Source organism: Etheostoma spectabile, chromosome 5, assembly GCF_008692095.1.
Source record: "Etheostoma spectabile isolate EspeVRDwgs_2016 chromosome 5, UIUC_Espe_1.0, whole genome shotgun sequence".
In the NCBI taxonomy this organism is placed as follows: Eukaryota; Metazoa; Chordata; class Actinopteri; order Perciformes; family Percidae; genus Etheostoma; species Etheostoma spectabile.
In genome coordinates, this window is record NC_045737.1 from 32,833,972 (window position 1) to 32,851,385 (window position 17,414).

The 17,414-nt window shown below is 39.9% G+C and overlaps 1 protein-coding gene and 1 long non-coding RNA gene across 4 annotated transcripts in view; one reads left to right on the top strand and one right to left on the bottom strand.

The window, feature by feature from the left end:
- The window catches only part of dock8 (dedicator of cytokinesis 8), a 60,821-nt gene that overhangs the window by 12,861 nt on the left and 30,546 nt on the right, over positions 1 to 17,414 (bottom strand). For 2 of the 3 annotated variants that reach the window (XM_032515185.1, XM_032515188.1), the window contains 23 exons: positions 16,519 to 16,639; positions 16,047 to 16,114; positions 15,672 to 15,816; positions 15,253 to 15,354; positions 14,990 to 15,085; positions 14,537 to 14,771; positions 13,475 to 13,639; positions 13,163 to 13,338; positions 12,588 to 12,680; positions 11,071 to 11,166; positions 10,282 to 10,431; positions 9,844 to 9,957; positions 9,077 to 9,232; positions 8,535 to 8,674; positions 8,094 to 8,257; positions 7,017 to 7,168; positions 5,164 to 5,346; positions 4,858 to 4,984; positions 4,410 to 4,497; positions 4,167 to 4,263; positions 3,577 to 3,711; positions 3,210 to 3,362; positions 71 to 229 (listed from right to left, as the gene is read on the bottom strand). In XM_032515185.1, coding sequence (XP_032371076.1) covers positions 71 to 229; positions 3,210 to 3,362; positions 3,577 to 3,711; positions 4,167 to 4,263; positions 4,410 to 4,497; positions 4,858 to 4,984; positions 5,164 to 5,346; positions 7,017 to 7,168; positions 8,094 to 8,257; positions 8,535 to 8,674; positions 9,077 to 9,232; positions 9,844 to 9,957; positions 10,282 to 10,431; positions 11,071 to 11,166; positions 12,588 to 12,680; positions 13,163 to 13,338; positions 13,475 to 13,639; positions 14,537 to 14,771; positions 14,990 to 15,085; positions 15,253 to 15,354; positions 15,672 to 15,816; positions 16,047 to 16,114; positions 16,519 to 16,639 — 3,115 coding nt within the window. Of the gene's footprint in view, positions 1 to 70; positions 230 to 3,209; positions 3,363 to 3,576; positions 3,712 to 4,166; positions 4,264 to 4,409; positions 4,498 to 4,857; positions 4,985 to 5,163; positions 5,347 to 7,016; positions 7,169 to 8,093; positions 8,258 to 8,534; positions 8,675 to 9,076; positions 9,233 to 9,843; positions 9,958 to 10,281; positions 10,432 to 11,070; positions 11,167 to 12,587; positions 12,681 to 13,162; positions 13,339 to 13,474; positions 13,640 to 14,536; positions 14,772 to 14,989; positions 15,086 to 15,252; positions 15,355 to 15,671; positions 15,817 to 16,046; positions 16,118 to 16,518; positions 16,640 to 17,414 lie in introns of all 3 variants that reach the window. The other variant, XM_032515187.1, reaches the window with a different exon arrangement.
- On the top strand, positions 11,273 to 16,288 carry LOC116688960 (uncharacterized). Its single transcript, XR_004331895.1, has 3 exons — positions 11,273 to 11,370; positions 15,410 to 15,412; positions 16,278 to 16,288. It is a non-coding gene; the product is annotated as an uncharacterized LOC116688960 (long non-coding RNA).

Here is a 17,414-nt window from a genome sequence, read left to right on the forward strand (position 1 = left end):
CACAAGAGGCAGGTATGAGGCTACAATCCGATCGAAAATATCAGCAATGTGATCCAGTAGTATGTTATACCTGTGAGGGCAGCTGAGTGTTCTGCATCTCAGTGTCCTCCTCTGCGTAGGCCAGGATGGTGCGCAGTGAGCATCGTAAGTATTCCTCCTGGAAGTCTGAAGACTTGCCCACCAGCGAGGCCAGAGACATGGTGACCTGCATCTTCACTCTTGAGAAGTTCTGACAAATACAGCAGGGACCACAGTGAGTGTTAAATGTTTTGCAGTGTTTATCCTACGATCAGACAAATGTGTAAATTTTTTTATGTAAATCTGAAGACTAGCACGGCTGAATTGGATTTGAATATGCTTTCCGTAGACTCCCAAATTAAAATGTCTTTTGATGCCTTCCCTGAAAGCTATAGACAGATATTTTTCTTTAATATATATTCACTGGCTAGACAAGACACTAACACATAACAGACATTTGCAGCTTGCAAGAATACTAACATTCCTTCTTCTGGGTGATTACATGTTCCCTCTACATTGCTTAGAGACCATAAAATTTCCAATAATGCCCAGGGCATATATTTTTTATCAGAGACTGGCTTTAATGTTTGGTGGTCAGTTCCAAAGTACCCTATGTGCTTCAAATTTCACGATAATCTTTAAAAATGGCCTACAATATACATAATGATAATAATACTTTTTCTTCGTGTGGCCCAATATAACACTGTTGCAGGCAACAGGCATAACATACACACAGATACTACAACTGCTTTTCCTTGTGCTGCTGCTGCTGTTGCTACTACTGCTACTACTACTACTACTACTACTACTACTACTACTACTACTCTAATTCTATCAGTTGTTGTCTTATCCTAATATTAGTGAATAAATGCAATTACTAATAATCAATTACTCTTTTTTTGGGACATATTGTTAGGGTAGCAGAACATACCTGTGATGACTCTTGCTAAAAACATCAGTACATCTAAACAAAAGCTTGTATCATATATGGAAGAAAAACAGTGTAATGAGTGTCAAAGCCTTTATGTCAGTATGTGTATACATAAAAGTTAGAAAAGCATACACTACCGGTCAAAGGTTTGGGGTCACTTAGAAATTTCCATTGCACTCCATTATAGACAGAATACCAGCTGAGTTCAGTTGCATTGTTTTCAAGCAGTTTCAAGCAGTTGTCAGCAGTTTTCAAATTACATTATGTGCTTACATAATTGCAAAAGGATTCTCCAGTGTTTTCTCAGTTAGTTTTTTAAAATGATATCAGATTAGTAAACAGAATGTGCCTCTGGAACATTGGATCAATGGTTGCTGATAATGGGCAATGTAGATATTGCATTAAAGATCAGCCACCCACTCAGATCAGCTGGTATTATGTCTATAATGGAGTGGCATGGAAATTTGTAAGTGACCCCACTTTTGACCGGTAGTGTATCTGCATACTTCACTGGAATAAGTTTTCAAAATCTTTTCCAAGTCATGCAATATGGTGTCTTTGGAAACACTTTGCTTTTGCCATGTTCATTTTAATCATCACCATTTGACAGCAAACTAAATAAGAAAGCCGCAACAGATGTTATTAGGCAATTGAAAAATGTTTTTGATACTAACATTGCTAAGCTGTATTGCTGTTCTCTTTTTGTTTGTCCCTTGCCCACTTCCGTTTCCATGTCTCTCCATCCTTCACACTACCTGTCCAAAATAACAGGCCTGACAAACACCCCTCCATCCTTTGCAGCGAGGACTGTGCATGTGTGAGAGTGAGTGAGCTTGTGTATGTGGGAAGTCCCATCTATCTCCAGCATGACCAGCTAAGCGGGAAATGATCTCCCATTAGCAGAGACATAATCACCCATGGATCATCTCTACGGCCCCATTCTGTTCAACTGAGCATGGAGCCAGAGCCTAACCACCCATCACTTTAACTCTGTGTGTGTGTGTGTGGTGTGTGTGTGGTGTGTGTTGTGTGTGTGTGTGTGTGTGTGTGTGTGTGTGTGTGTGTGTTGTGTGTGTGTGTGTGTGGGGTGTGTGTGTGTGTGTGTGTGAGAGAGAGAGAGAGAGCCTGGTATTTTCTCTATTTATTACAACAATCTAAAAGGAAAGTAAAATATGGACAGAGGAAAAAAGTGTTTGAGACAGACAGAAAGATGAAGTGATGAAAAGATAACAAAGGAAGAAGTGGAGGGTAAGTTCTGAATGAATGAGTCATACGGCTGCTACGCTAATTCAGATCACAGCTTCCTCTGTATACATCATATAAACAAACATAGGCTGTGACAAGCAGATGGGAAATACTCTCTTTAAACTGTAGATACTGTTTGTGTGTGTGTGTGTGTGTGTGTGTGTGTGTGTGTGTGTGTGTGTGTGTGTGTGTGTGTGGTGTGTGTGTGTGTGTGTGTGTGTGTGTGTGGTGTGTGTGTGTGTGTGTGTGTGGTGTATGTGCATGTGTGTAAGAGTGTTCCACAGGCTAGTGTCTGACTTTCATTAAAGTGTAAAGACTGTAAACCCCAGGAAATATCGACTGCAATAGCAGTGATCGAACTAACAGAGAAAATGAAAGAAGATACCTTCCTTCCTTTAGATATGTCTCTTTTTTTATTTCCCTTCATTCACCTCTGGCAAAAACACTCCTATCTCTTTCGTGATTTCCTCCCCTTTCACACGCTCTCCCTGACCTTAAAGCACATATATTTAAACATTCACACATATAATGTACTGAAACACACACACATACACACACATATTCACAGAGTTCTGGCTGTCATTAGTTAAAGAGGGGTAGGAACATGGCAAGGCAGACAGTGACATATCTCTCTGCTCTCTACTCAGAGACACATCCTTCAGCAGAAACTTTCTGCGGCACGCTCAAAATAGACACGGAAAAGACATTAAAGCCTAGTGGGAAAGGAAAAGTGGAGAAGATAGGCTGAGATGTGTGTGACTCCCTGCTTCTATGAACATGTATCATATGCAATTCTGAACTCATATGTGCACTTAAATTGAATTTGATCTGACGTAAATGCAATTTCTCCTGCAAGCTCAGATGTTAAATAAGGTTTTATCTGACAGGAAGGTAACACTCGACTGACATTTGCTTTGTGTGTTTCTGTGTGTGTGTGTGTGTGTGCGCATCCTTACAACCCACAGGAAGTATACACAGGATCATCTTTTGTGTGTGTGTGTGTGTGTGTCCTTACACTGGCATTGCTGTAGCTGTATCTCATGATGAGGTAAAGGGTAGCACAGGCCTGGCTCCTGTTCTCATCGACAGGGCTGCTGCAGTACTGAAGCACCTTCTGGCACAGGTCCGCACACTGCTCTGCCTCCTCCTCAAACAACAGGTCCCCAAACTGCACACACAAACAGAGAAACTGAACCATGTATCTACAGACACATGCTCGCAAATAGACATAAATAATTCTGGCTTGTACCAGCAGTCTGCCACCCCCACAATCAAACAAGAACATTAAACTTAGACACAGATAGTGTTCCATGTAAACACACCAACACACACACCTCCTCTTGAATTCAATCAAGCACACACACAGGCCATAATAAAAGTACCTTGACAACAAGAGCTCTGAGTGTGCTGAAGGTGTGAGAGAGGAAAGTGGTACTCTGGTTGCAGGTGAGAGAGTGAAGTAACACCTTTAACACCCCACCAACCATGCTGTCCTTACACTCAGCCAATGGCACTGCCTGGACAGGAGAAATGAAGAAAAAAAAAAATCACCAAATAATATGAGACCAACACCTGTGGTTACACTGGGAAGCACAAGTGAGGACTTCACAACAGAGGTTCAATATTCAGTCTTACCAGATATGTTTCAAGCTAAGACTGAAAGACTGTGCCTCATGTGTGCTCAACTCATTTGTTACGGTTGTTACGTCATTCACAGCAATTTGAAACACTTACTTTGCATTCAACCGTGTTTTTTTTTGTTTTTTTTACTGTTTTATGGTTTATGGTATGCATTCACTAAGTGACACCACACTCTGGTTTAAACTTGGTCTCAATGTTTTCAAGCTGTTCTCAAGAAAACTGATCCGGGTTAACTTAAATACCTAATCAGGAACTTTGCTGGTATTTCAATTATGTATAGATAGTGTACAGTGTTGAGATATTGCATGGGTGCAGGTTAGAGTGTTCTGACCTGTACAATGGTTTCCAGCAGGTCGAGCACTATAAGGTTAGTCTCGGTGGCTAAGTTTCCACTGATCAGAGCCTCTTGGTCTAACTCTGCTTTAGTCCTGATGGAACACGATAAGAGTAAGAAAGATGTTTAGAAAGGAAAGGAAAGCACAAAAAGAATAACAGGGAGAGAAACAGAGAGACACTGAGAAATCAAGAGGGGACAATTTGAAAATTGGACAAAGACGTGCAAGTTGTAACCTACTTATCCTGTCTGTCGTTGGTCTGTCTCCATTGAGTGAGGTCTTTCCTCCATCGTAGGTTCTCTCTCTGACCAATAGTCCTATCCATTCCTGTGAGGGATTTAAAAGCAGCGACTCAAGAAAAGAAGAAAACGAACATGCATGTTTACTTGAATACAGATTATATACTAAACTATATCACAGGAATCAATGAATTAACATTGTTTTATGGCAAAATGTGTATTGCTGTAAAACAATTAAATTAGATGAGATGTATAGAAACAAATGAACAATTATTACTTGCTGGCCGCACATAAAATATTATAACTAACATTCTGAAAATCTGAGTGTCCACTAGTTTTGGAGGTAGTTCCAGTTCAAAACTTTGACATATTGCAGAAAATGCAGATCTAAATTTGACAGAAAAGCAATTCTAACAGGTATTCCTTACAGTGCGAGGAGATAAATTACCTCCAACGCGTTTCATCATCTCCCCGCGGGCTCCCATTCCTCTCAGCAGGGCTTCCTCCAGCTGCAGCTTGGCCTGCTGAGATTTCTGTAGGGCCTGAGTGCTCACTTTGTCACCGCTCTGCTTGCCCTATCAACGCATATTCACCAGGTATAAAAAAGCATGCATATAGTTTGAATATTTTGTAGTAGATACTTCTCCTTAAGTTCTGTATGATAAATAAATATATGCCATCTCTGATGCAAAGTTTCCATGTGTATTTATATAAACATAACATTTTTTTAAATGACTTCTACAAGCAAACTGACCCCATACTCAAAGCAGGACACACAGATAGTGAGGAGCTCCAGCAGCTTGTTGAGCAGCGAGGGAGGCATTTCTACAGTCCAGCGCTGGATCAGGCTCCTATCCGCGTTCTTCATCACCCACAGGAAACACACCAACAGGTGGCGACTGGTGTCTGCCGCCAGGGTGGCTACAGATTTTCCTTGCTAGGAAGAGGAGAGGAGAGAGACAGACATAGTATGATACAGTATAATGTAGCGTTCACTGAAGACAAAGAGCACCTGCACTTACTCAGAGAAATACACACAAATGTCCATACATGCATCTGCTGTACGTGCAGCCAGACTGAGAAATTACCTGCCACAAAAGAAATAAAAAGTGATGCAATGGGAGGTTAGAAAAAATAATGGTAAAAATATGGTATTTAAAGCTATAGTGCGTAGTTTCTGTCGCCCCCATGAGGAATTCTAAAAAATGACAACAACACTGTCGGCGCGTCCACATGATGCAGCCTTCCATGATAGTGCACGCGCCCCAACCCCTCCCCCACGGAGTTGCTACTATGCAAGGTGGACATGGAGGATTAAAATAACATGATGGATTCTTCAGAAGAGGTCATTATCTTCAGTCAAATTTCTGCGCAGGAAAGTCACCGGACGACACCATCTTCTAAATATAGCCCTACTGAGAAATACAGAGAGAGTTGTGTGGAGCTGAGAGTCTTAAATAGCTTTGTAGCAACTCATTTGGCGTTGGCTTGAATGTAACTGATGTTCGTTAATATCAAAAAGTTATGCACTACAGCTTTAAGGTATATTATCGCATAACCATTCAGTCAGGGAAATGCTTTGATCCAAAATGCTTGCAGCACAAACAAATTCATATATTTCTATTATACTGTAGCTAACCCTCACTAAGAAACACATCCATAACACTGTCAGTGGTGGTTTCCTGCTCACCCCGTTGAATCATACAGTGAATATAATAAGTTTATAAAACAAACTAACAGTATATCATTCCCAAGCTTCTCTTAACCACAAACACGGCTGGAAACTTCCTTCCACACTGGCTTTAGTGAAGTCTGGTTCTCTTCCCCCATCTTAATAGGTGTTAAATCTACTGCAGATTAATTTACCTTCATTCGTGTGATGATGAATCACTACTATAGAGGGCTACTGCTGCTTCACTGTGTGGCAGCTTTGATAAATGTAGCTATTAACCTCCTAGTGCTCTAGGTGTCCCACCTAGAACCTGGTTTCCAGGTCTCTGTTACACAGCAGAACTGAGTGAAGCTCACCAGAACCAACGTCAAATATGTGCAGCTCATGATCAAAAACATCACTTGTTTATTTGAAAGTATGCTCCATGTGAAAAAAAGCATTTTTGTTGCTAACACTGAAGGGAAAATGTGGAACAGTCGTCATGTTTAGATTAGTGATGGATACCAGGCCGATGGCTCAGTTGTGATTTTTCCACGACAGTATTTCATGTGACAACATACAAGAGACTGATTCATCTCTTGGAAAGAAGCAGAGAAAGAGAGAGAGAGAATGGCAGCATTTAGTTTTAGTGCCTGTGTTGTTGCTGTAGCTACACTTGATGGATGTGTTTGTCAGGGAGGACGGCCCTTTTCACTTATGATGGCAATGCCTTCCCATAAACCATCTCAGTGTGTGTGTGCGTGTATGTGTGTGTGTGTGATTTTTCAGGATGGATGAAGTGTGTGTGTGGCTTTGACAGCTAATCAATCTACCTTAGTGCAGCTCACCTGTTGGGAGGCAGAATGCTCATATACAACAGCACTTTTGAAAAATAATAAAAAGCATACCACAATTAGTTCTCTTCTCAACGTTAAGAAATTATTTCAACATTTTACCATAGATGCCATGGAAACGAGAACATTCCGTCCCAGCGTGTTGAAGGGGTTCCCTGCAATTGCCATGGCAACAGACTGATTGATGGGTGGGACATTTTCAAGGTCATCCTCAGGTACGCCTGCCTTGTTTTTCCCGCCGCGCGTGTCAGAAACTACGGAGACAAACACGGGTCAAATATGATTAGAAGAGAGGACTGGAGCTTAAATGATTCAATTACAGCCCCTTCTGTGCAAAACCTTTGACACTACTGAGTTTTTTTTTTTTTTTTTTACAGTTTACTTAGGAATTAAGCACTAACACATGCTTGATGAACTACTACATAGCACACAATACATAACAAAGAGATATATTTTAGACACTGGAAGATGAAATAAAACTTGATTGAAGTCACAAAAGAGTGGGTAACATTGAACATTGAGAGGAAACTGATAAACTGAGTCATTCAGTAAGGTACAATTGCATTGTTTCTATAGTATAAATACAATAGGCTTCTCTAGGAGGCAGCAAGTAGACTGTATCACCACTCTTAAGGGCGGGGGAGTTTGTGCATAACTATGCGCACAATATTGTAGTCTTTAGGGTGTCAGTAGTAAAGATTTGGGTTGGAAATTGACGGGTCGCTGGTTCAAGTCCAAGTACGGATCAAAGTACGGAGTGTGGACTGGTAGCTGGAGAGATGCCAGTTCATCTCCTGGGCACTGCCGAGGTGTCCCTGAGGAACCACTCAGGGCGCCTGTCCAGCAGTCGCAGCCCACTCACTCTGACATCTCTCTATTTGCATGTAAAAGGACCTGAGGGTGTGTATTTCAGGCCCGTGTATAATAACAATAGAGTGTAAATTGTTATTAATTTATTTATTTTTAAAAGTACAACTTATTAAATTATTATTATGGTTGCAAAATGCATGTCTGTGTGTGGTAATCTATCATGAATAATTTGAGTCTATGTGTACTGTATGTTTCAATGCAGGAAATGACAAGATGACATTATACATCAACAAGGACTTCAAGTGTTTGTATTTGATTCAGCATATATGCAATCCATGTCTCAGAGTGCTTGTGCGTATGTGTATGTACCAGTAAAGTCCAGGTAGTTGGTGGAGTCAATGATAATCCCCACCAGAGAGAGGTAGAGAGCAGCCACCTTGGCTCTGACCTCAGGTTTACTACAGCGAGGGTCGAGATCATGGGAACACAACAGGCTGTAGATGGCATTGATGGCCTTTCTCTGGACCTTTCCCCTGTGAACAAACACAAAAGCTGTATTGATTCCACCGATGACATTACAAGCATACCGGTTCCAAGTGCTTACAGAGGTTATACACATCTTTTGGCATAGTTGGTTTCATTTATTAGAATGTGTCCAATTCAAAGCAATTATTCTGAATATGTGTGAGCAAATATGCATGTTCTTTTATTTGTGCCATGAAAGAAAATGGATAAGACTTAGAAAAGAATAGCTTTGTAATAACAAGGTAATAAGGAGATAACAACTTAAATGTGTCTATGTTTGCATACCCCTCTGACTCCATGTCTAGGGCGGCGCTGAGCTCTGTAAGCAGCAGACCGGTGAGGTAGTGCTGCTGCTTGAATTCCTGAGAAAGCTCAAACAACCCCAAGATCCTCTGCTGCTCCTGGAAACTACATGAGCTGGAACTCTGAATGTAGAGATGAAACAAAGGAGTGACAGACACTATGAGAGGCACAGCAACATACTAAGGGTAAGATTAATTTAATGCAAAGGTACTTTTCAACCTTTTTAAACTGAATCCCATCTAATCTCATCTCTTCTATCTAATTCTTCTTGTATTTGTATTTTCCTAGGTGTTTTCTCTTAAATGTGTAAATGTAAAACCAACATTTACACTGCTCACGTATTGCAGCTGTGATGATACTCCTTATCTAAACCGAGGGGTGTAAGGATAGAGACAAAGCGTTTCCTTTAGAGCTGTATAAATGATCTTGACTTGCTACAAATGTCACTTTATCGGATTGTAGTATTTACTGCCAAGGATGAAACACTTGAATGCCTGCAAGTTTTGACTGACAAGTGGGCAGACCTGTGATGAGATAGATGGACATGGTGAGGCAGGAGCGGAGGCAGGGCTGCTGAAGAACAGGCTCAGGTTGAGGTAGTGCTCGTGACTGCACAGGATTCGTAGGAACTCTAGACGCATGCTGATCAGGGTTGGCATTGACACACACTTAGCTGACATCTACAATGGAAATAGAGCAACGACAACAAAAAGCAATCAATACATGAGAATACTTAAACAGTTTTATGTTCTTTCAGAATCAAAAATAAAATAGTTCCCATTGACTGAATTAATGTAGTCATCGGGTCAAATTGACCCGTTTTCATATCAATGTTCTTTTTAACTACCCAACTGTAATTACCCAAAATAACATGATTGATTCCACACAACGCTCTTTGGCAAGTACAAATCTCTACTTTCATTCATTTTGGGGTGTCTTATTCAATTTTATAGCATTTGAAAAACAAATTAAAGTGGTTTTGAGAAAGTATTGAGTAAAAGTTGATATATTCCAGTCTGTGATTATCCATCAACATCCATTCCTTTAATTTTAGTCTAAATAATTCCTAATTTCTGCTTTTCTAATTCAAACATTAGGTATAATTTCCTATAAATGAGGTTTATTGACCAGAAATCCCCCAAATAACTGTAAACTAAAGTTAATAAGTTAGTGTTACATAGTGTCAAAAGTGTTGAAAAAAGGAACAAAAACATAAGAAAAAGTAAAAAAACAACAACAACAACACAAGGGTTAAAGACACATAGTTCGTTTGTAATTACTGTTAACCTACCTGGTTGCAGTAGTTTTTCACCAGCTGAAAGACAAATCCTCGGTCCATGAGGGACAGCAGGTCGTAGAGGAAGAAGGCCAAGCTGATGTTGACTTTCTCGGCTTGCTCTACTTCCTAAAAAAAGGAAAACAATCCATAAAAAACACCCAGTAAGCTGCACTGAGAAGTTCTTGCCAAGCATCTAACTGTGAAAGCTGCGCTTTCGATAGCACAGAGGAAAATATAATTAGCACTTTTAACTCCCTGTTGTTCGGAGAACAGAAACATGTAAACTGAATCTGAAACTGCCTCTAACCAACCCAGGAGAACAGAAGGTAGAGTGAAGAGTTTTGTCATTTAAATTTTATTTAAATTTGTGGTTATTGTCGTCATCATCATCCATCATCATCATCATCATCATCATCTCATCATCATCATCATCATCATCATATTCCCTACCTTTTGTTGTTTGACAAGGATGGTCCCAATCTCAGCTGTAACCACAGAGACAATGGTGGTGATGTCATCTTTAAATCGGTCAGAGAAGCGGTTTCTCCGAGGGACGCTGTGCTTGTCGAGATGAGACACATGCTGGGCCATGCTTTTCACCTGTTTGAGCAATCGCACATCAGCACACACAGACGTAACAACTCTGAATCATCGGATGTAAACAGCGAAAGCCATTGAAATCCATGTCTGTTGAAAGCAAAAGTGATGAATGTGCATGTAAATCAATAATTTGTCAAGTAACCTGACAGATGAAAATCTGATTGGACAAAAACGGTGATCTGATAATAACTCACTATAGCAGTGTTTCATTATTTATCATCACCGTCTATCCTCATTTTTCATTCAAATTAAAAAGGAGCCTTTTATTAATTTTAGTGAGCATCCTCTTGTGAGGTTATTGAAGGAAGAGAGATAAATACGTGAGATGAAGTGAAGGGATGGGAGTGAATGGGAGTGATGATCCACTTCCAAAACTCCAAAAGAGCGATGAATTGTGAAGCAGCTTGATAAATTACAGACTACAGGGATATCAAAATGCCCTTTTGTTCAACACATAATAAAACCATTAATTATCTTTCATGGTGTGTGACCATGAGGTCATGTATTGTTTTGTGCAAGTCGTTTTTATAACTTAAACCATTTATCATTAACACCCTAAGCAGTCCTTACTTTTTCTCTTAGAGCTAAGTGTAAATCAAAGAATCACGTTCTGTAAATTCACAGAATAAGCACACTGACCAGCAGCTCAAAGAAGAACCAGGCATATTTGTATGCATTCTCTCTGCAGACCCCGGTGCTGACGACCATCTGCAGGGCCAACTCCTCATGAAACTGCTGCAAGACAGAAAATACACAAACTGTGGTGAAACACAGTCTCCCTTTGGTAGCTAAAGGAATAACGCATATTTCTTTACTAGAGCATCTGCAATTATTACCCTGAATATCAATTTATGATAATGTAAGAGAAGATAGACTTTGTTATTCCCACACTGGAGAAATGCCTGTGCTACAGCAGCTCAAAAGAAAAATTTACACACAGTATGAATTTATTTTGCAATACTGGCTACGCCAAGACCTATTTTGCGCAATTGGAAGAATGCAAACACGCCACAAATCACGGAATGGACTAAACTTATGAGACAACAGAGACTGCTTCCTTTGAATACTATATAGTGTCAGTATTGAATAGCTAGATTGAATAATGGCAAAGGGGAATGTAGCCAGGTATGGGATATTTTATATTAAAGGTCTATTGCAATGAAACGGTGTTTGAGGAAATTATAGAGATGATTTAATTACAAGAGGTGCTGTTTTAAGGGTAACTGTTTTTGACTGTCTTCGTCACTGCTGTTTAGTTGTTGAGGGTTTCTTCATTTTCTTTTAGTTCTTTGTGTGTACTGTTGTTCTTGGATGTATTTTTTTTTATTTGATTGTAAAACGAATATTGTATGAAGACATACTTAACTGACAAAAAAGAAATGCTGGCTGAGATTTGAACAGCAAAAACACACAGCAATGTCACACTCCCACCCTGTGGTAACCAGAGGCAACTGGTGTCGGAAAGCTCTTCATATTAAACTGTGCAGTGGAGGAAGTCTAAAGTCTGAGTAGTGTTAAATGCATGCATAATTGAAATAGTCTCCAATAGAAGTCTCTAAGACAAGAATTGTTTTCTAATGTTCTTCAACTACTACCACTTGTACTAATATAAATAAAACATAACCAGGTATGCTTCTGATATCATCATTTCATTCAATTCTGTCTAGGTTAATGTTGTGTGGCCACATATGATTATATACAGAAATTGTTTAGGCGATACAATACATTATCATATTATTCCCCAACCACAAAATACTTAATTAGAAGAAATATTCTGATGAACTTCTCAAACATCTAGTATTACACTTACAACCAGTTCTCTGCTGCAACTCTGCTTTATTAGACTACAGCGCAAACATGTTATGCTTTATTAATAGCTCCATTAGAGGATAAACTCACCAAGAGTTAAACTGACTGATGCTTCATGTCATGGCATTCTTTGCCTCCATTTCCTGTTCAGTTTATCATATTGGGTTACCTCACTTTGCATCACTGCTAAAATATTATGAATGAGTCTTGGTTGGATATTTGTAGAATACATCAATTATTATCTTATAAGTTCTAATTAATATAAAAGTGTCTGAAAAAAGGTGCTTCGAACTTTAATCAGGAACCTGTGGCGTAATATCTCACATCCCATGATGGGAGCTTTTTACCTTTCTGTTGGAGGGCCTGGTGCTTCCTGTGGAGTTCTGGTAGTTGTTTAAATCCACAATGGTGGACATGCGGCTGCCTGGGTTGTTGTGGCCCTGGAGACAGAAACACACAGGTTCCATCACATTGAACGTGATGGATGCATTCATTAGAGTGGGCGTCTAGTGGCCTATTAGAATACCTAATGTACTGTGGGGATGACTAGCAAATGACTGTGTGGCAAATGTGTATGTGCAAGCATGCTGGGATATGTACATATTCTGTCTGTCTGTCTGTCTGTCTCATCTAAATAAATATATACCACACATTGGCCTGGTGAAATATGGAATTTCAGCAAAAATTTGGGAAAACGTGCTCTGTAATTTTGTCTTTTGTATCTTTTTTCAATATCAATGCCAATTTCCCTCTAAGTGTACATGGATATTATGTAGCAGTCTCCTTCCAGAGCTAGAAACTTCATAAACTGAGATTTATTTATGTGACGCTTTAAAAAAAAAAATTCTAAGCAAATAAAGATTTTGTAAGGTGGGGTGACTGCTCCTACAGAGAGATTCGTTTTTGGGGAAACCCTCTGTACCTTGGCAGAGAGGATGTTTTTGACCTCAGCATCATCCGCAGAGGTAGGTGGAGCAGGGATGTCAGGGTTGCTGCTGCTGCGGATTCTGGATTGGAGAAGCATAGAGCCGACTGCAGATGCTGTAGCTCGACCCATGGTGCTGTAACGGCTCTCTGCCGATGGTATATTACCTAAATCTGAAGACAGGACCCATGAACACACAAAAAAGATCAATTCTTAATTCATAGAATAGTCCACGCTAATACAATAAACAAATGACAATCAGAAGGAAAAGTAAGCAAATTCATACTTCATAAAATATTGTGTCAGTACCTGCATTCTGCATGTCTCGAGGGGGATCAGGCAAACGAAACACCCAGTAAAGGTAGGTCGCCAAGAGGCTGTTCCTACCCTGCTGGTCCCTGATCAGCTCCTGACTGTTATGAAGACTGATGACAATCGACACCACTGATTCGAAGGCTATCTGAGCCAGGTTGGCTGTAGGACACAGACATAAACATGCGATCCAAAATGTTAGAGCTTTAATATCAATTACCGAATGAGACATATCATGACAAATAAAACACTATCGTTCCTTGGTCTTAAAAACTGAAATACATTAAGATGTGTATAATCAACAGTCAATTAGTGCTAACATGATTAGTTGATTACTCTACTAGCTAAGCAATAGAAAACATTAATACAACAATACTTTTAACAGTTAATTTTTTTGCTCTTAATCATTCACATTTTCAATCTGCAAATTTGTACCACAGTGGTGTGTAATTAGGGCTGTAAATAACTCCTATTAGCCGGCAAAAGCTAGGCCAAGAGCTGCTCCTTTGCGTCCAAAGGAACCAGTTGAGGTGGTTCGGGCATCTGGTAAGGAGGCCTCCTGGAAGACCCAGGACTAGGTGGAGGGATTATATCTCCAACCTGGCCTGGGAACGCCTCGGGATCCCCCAGTCGGAGCTGGTTAATGTGGCTTGGCAAAGGGAAGTTTGGGGTCCCCTGCTGGAGCTGCTGCCCCCGCAACCCAACACTGGATAAAGCCGCCGAACATGGATGAATGGAATAACTGATATTTTAATTATCGATTAATCTGTTGATTATTTAGTCAGCAAAATGTCTTAGACGTTTACAGAGCCCACGGTGAAATCTTCAAATTTCTTGTTTGGTCCGACCAACAGTGAGAAACCCAACGTTCAGTGATACAAAACCGAGAAAAACAGCAAATCTTCACATTGGAGAAGCTGGAGCAAGGAGATTTTTGACATCTTTGCTTCTCAAATAAGCATTTGACTAATAAAAAAAAACCTAGCAGCATGTGTAACAACTTGAAATTTCCCAAAATGTATGACGTGCCACAGCTCTGCATCAACAGTGACTTCTCACCGGTCTGGCCAGCGATAACCATGGGCTGCATGATGAGGGTGAAGAGTTTATCCAGCACCAGATGGAGGAAGAGGACCAGAGGCTCTAACCGAGAGGAAGACAGGGAGATGATGCTGAGCTTCAGCTCATGCTCCAGCTTGTTTTCTGGAATCTTCTCCTCCCTGACCCGCAGCGGGAATGTAGCTCCTCCCTCCAGGGCATGGCAAAGGGTGAAGAAACGCTCCAGGTGGTTGTCCTGGTACAGAAAATATAGGGTTGATTTGTTAAAGTGTGGTACTGGGAAAAGCAGAAAGATAAGAAGCAACAAAGGAACAATGAAAGAGACACATTGATGTTTTGACTATGTATGTGCATAACAGACTAAAATAAAAATAAGGGGAACCCTTCATTTTATTTTAGTCCTATATAAGACCTATTATTGTGTTTGTGTTCGGGTGTGCAAGCGTTACTCACCTGTGTGTGTACAGATGACACAGCCTGGACCTCAAGGTTGAAAAGTCCTTTGTGACTTTCCATCCACTTGACGGGGGGGTTCTGAGGAGGAAGTTTCTACACAACAAAGACACAGGAAGGATAACTGGGTATCTTCCATGTCTGTGTTCAGCCTTTACTATGTCCATAGCCATCTAAGAATATTTTTTTTTTATTCTTTGCATACAGTAGCATGTTATGGACGTCTAAAATGTAATATATAAATATAAAATAGATGTGTATACCTCAGGCGTGTGCAGGGAATAGTTGATGGGTAGTCGATCCAAGACGATGGGCAGACAGAACTGACCAGTCTGCAGTCGGTCATTATTCACTATGGGCAGCCACTAGATGAAAAGTTAAGAACAAATGTGTGACTTTAACAAGTTCTACAAACTGTAGTCAGTTTAGAAAAAATAAAACATATTATTTATTATTAGTAAATTAATTAATATGCATTTATTGTTTTATCTATAAGTTTGCTTACACATTGGTTTTTTTTGCTTCTGTGTTTTAAGAAAAGTCTCCAGTTATGTAATTCAGGATGTCCAGGATGTAATTAGGCACAGCAGTGTTTCGAAGATTAATGCTAATATTAGCATGCTTGCACTTTCTGTGTGTACATTTCAAAATATGGAAGGGTAAGTGAAGGACAAAATCTCACAGAGTATCCAATGAGCGTCTCACAGCTGCCGCCTTGGTTCTGTTTCTGCTGACAGCTGATGTGGTAGAAGGTGAACAGCAAGTGATGTCTCTCTGTCAGACGCGCTGGAAGAGCCAGCTTCACTTCCTCATAGAAGTCTGGGGATCTGAAGATAGAAAAATAGGGAGTAACAAAGGAAGCCACAAATTGGAAAAGAGGGATGGGTGAAGACAAGGATGGAGGGGGGACAAATGAGAAAACAGGGGAAACCACAAGCCAGTGTGCAAGAGAGAGTCAGGGAGAGACAATAAGACTGAGTTACTCAGACTGTTCATTTGATAAAAAATAAAAACGCTATTACAAACAGTATAATGTAACTCAATAATGTGTACTTGCTTGTTATGATAGGTAACAGGGGTGTAGACTTCCTGTAAAAACTCAGGGCCACTTGATTTCCCAAAAATGATCTGAGAATGGACAGAGGGGAAAAACTTAAAGTTAAAAGGTACAAGATAAACTTCATAAATCATTAAATACATTTGCACAAAATGAGGACTGTGGATTTTGTTCCCAGTCACTTACATTGAAACCACATGAGGAGGGGATTATGGTAAGTATGAAAGGAAGGAATAATTACAGCAAGTAGAACCTTTTACTCTTCATATGGACACCTGACTATTTTTTTTATAACTGACTTGAACAAATGTGAAGCTATCCTTTAACTTCAGTGCATGTACATATTAACATAATACGAATTATATTATGCTTTGCACACACTTCCAGAAGCAAATCTAGTGGAATTATCAGGATGAATCAATTTTACTGTTATAATGGTGCTGTGAGATCACAGATTAGAAACAGCAGCCCTTACCGGCAGAGAGCAGGTTGGATCCTCTCCGCTCATAAACTGTATTTTGATGGTGATGTTTCTTGCTGATGTAAGCCTGTTGACAAGGTTTAGCCTCTGGGGGTAGACATAGAGGAGGTTCCTACAGTGCATAGGGAGAGAATGAGGAGATTTCTTGTTTAATTATTGTGAAGCATGGGAAAACCCTTGTATAAATAAAAATAAAGCAGTTCAGTTATACATCGCTAGATGGCACTATCTGTGCAGCAACATCTCAGTCATGTAGCGGTAAGGTGACAGTCATGTCACAGAAAAGTCCATCAAATAAAAGTAATTTACTGTGACCTGTGGTTTTATTACATTATCAACACTATAGACTGTCTTCAAACCTGAAATACAGGAAACCACAGATTCCACTGAACAAATGCTTGTGAGGGGGGGACTTCACACATGATGTTACCAATGTGCAAAACCATTTTGGAACGGAGTGTTGCTTTAACCCTCTGCTCACACATGCCTCTTTATTGTTGTCACTAAGAGGAAAACTGACAGGTAGCGGGGATGGAAAGGCCTAAAAATAGGCACTAAACTTAAAACAAAAAAAAGCAAAGCGGTGTGTGAGTACAGCGGTGTGAGTACAGCGGTGTGAAAGTACAGCATGACTGTTCTTGTTGCCTCTGGCCTTTCAGAGTTATAAATGCTCTTTGAGAGAAAACAAACATGTTTACACCTCAAGCTATGAATCATTTGTCACTTGTTCACTTGTTTGTATTGTGTATTGTGAGTGTGCAAATATATATATATATATATATATACATACCTACACACATACATACATACATATATATATATATATATATATACACACACATGTACCCATACATACATATATTATATATATACACATGTACCCATAC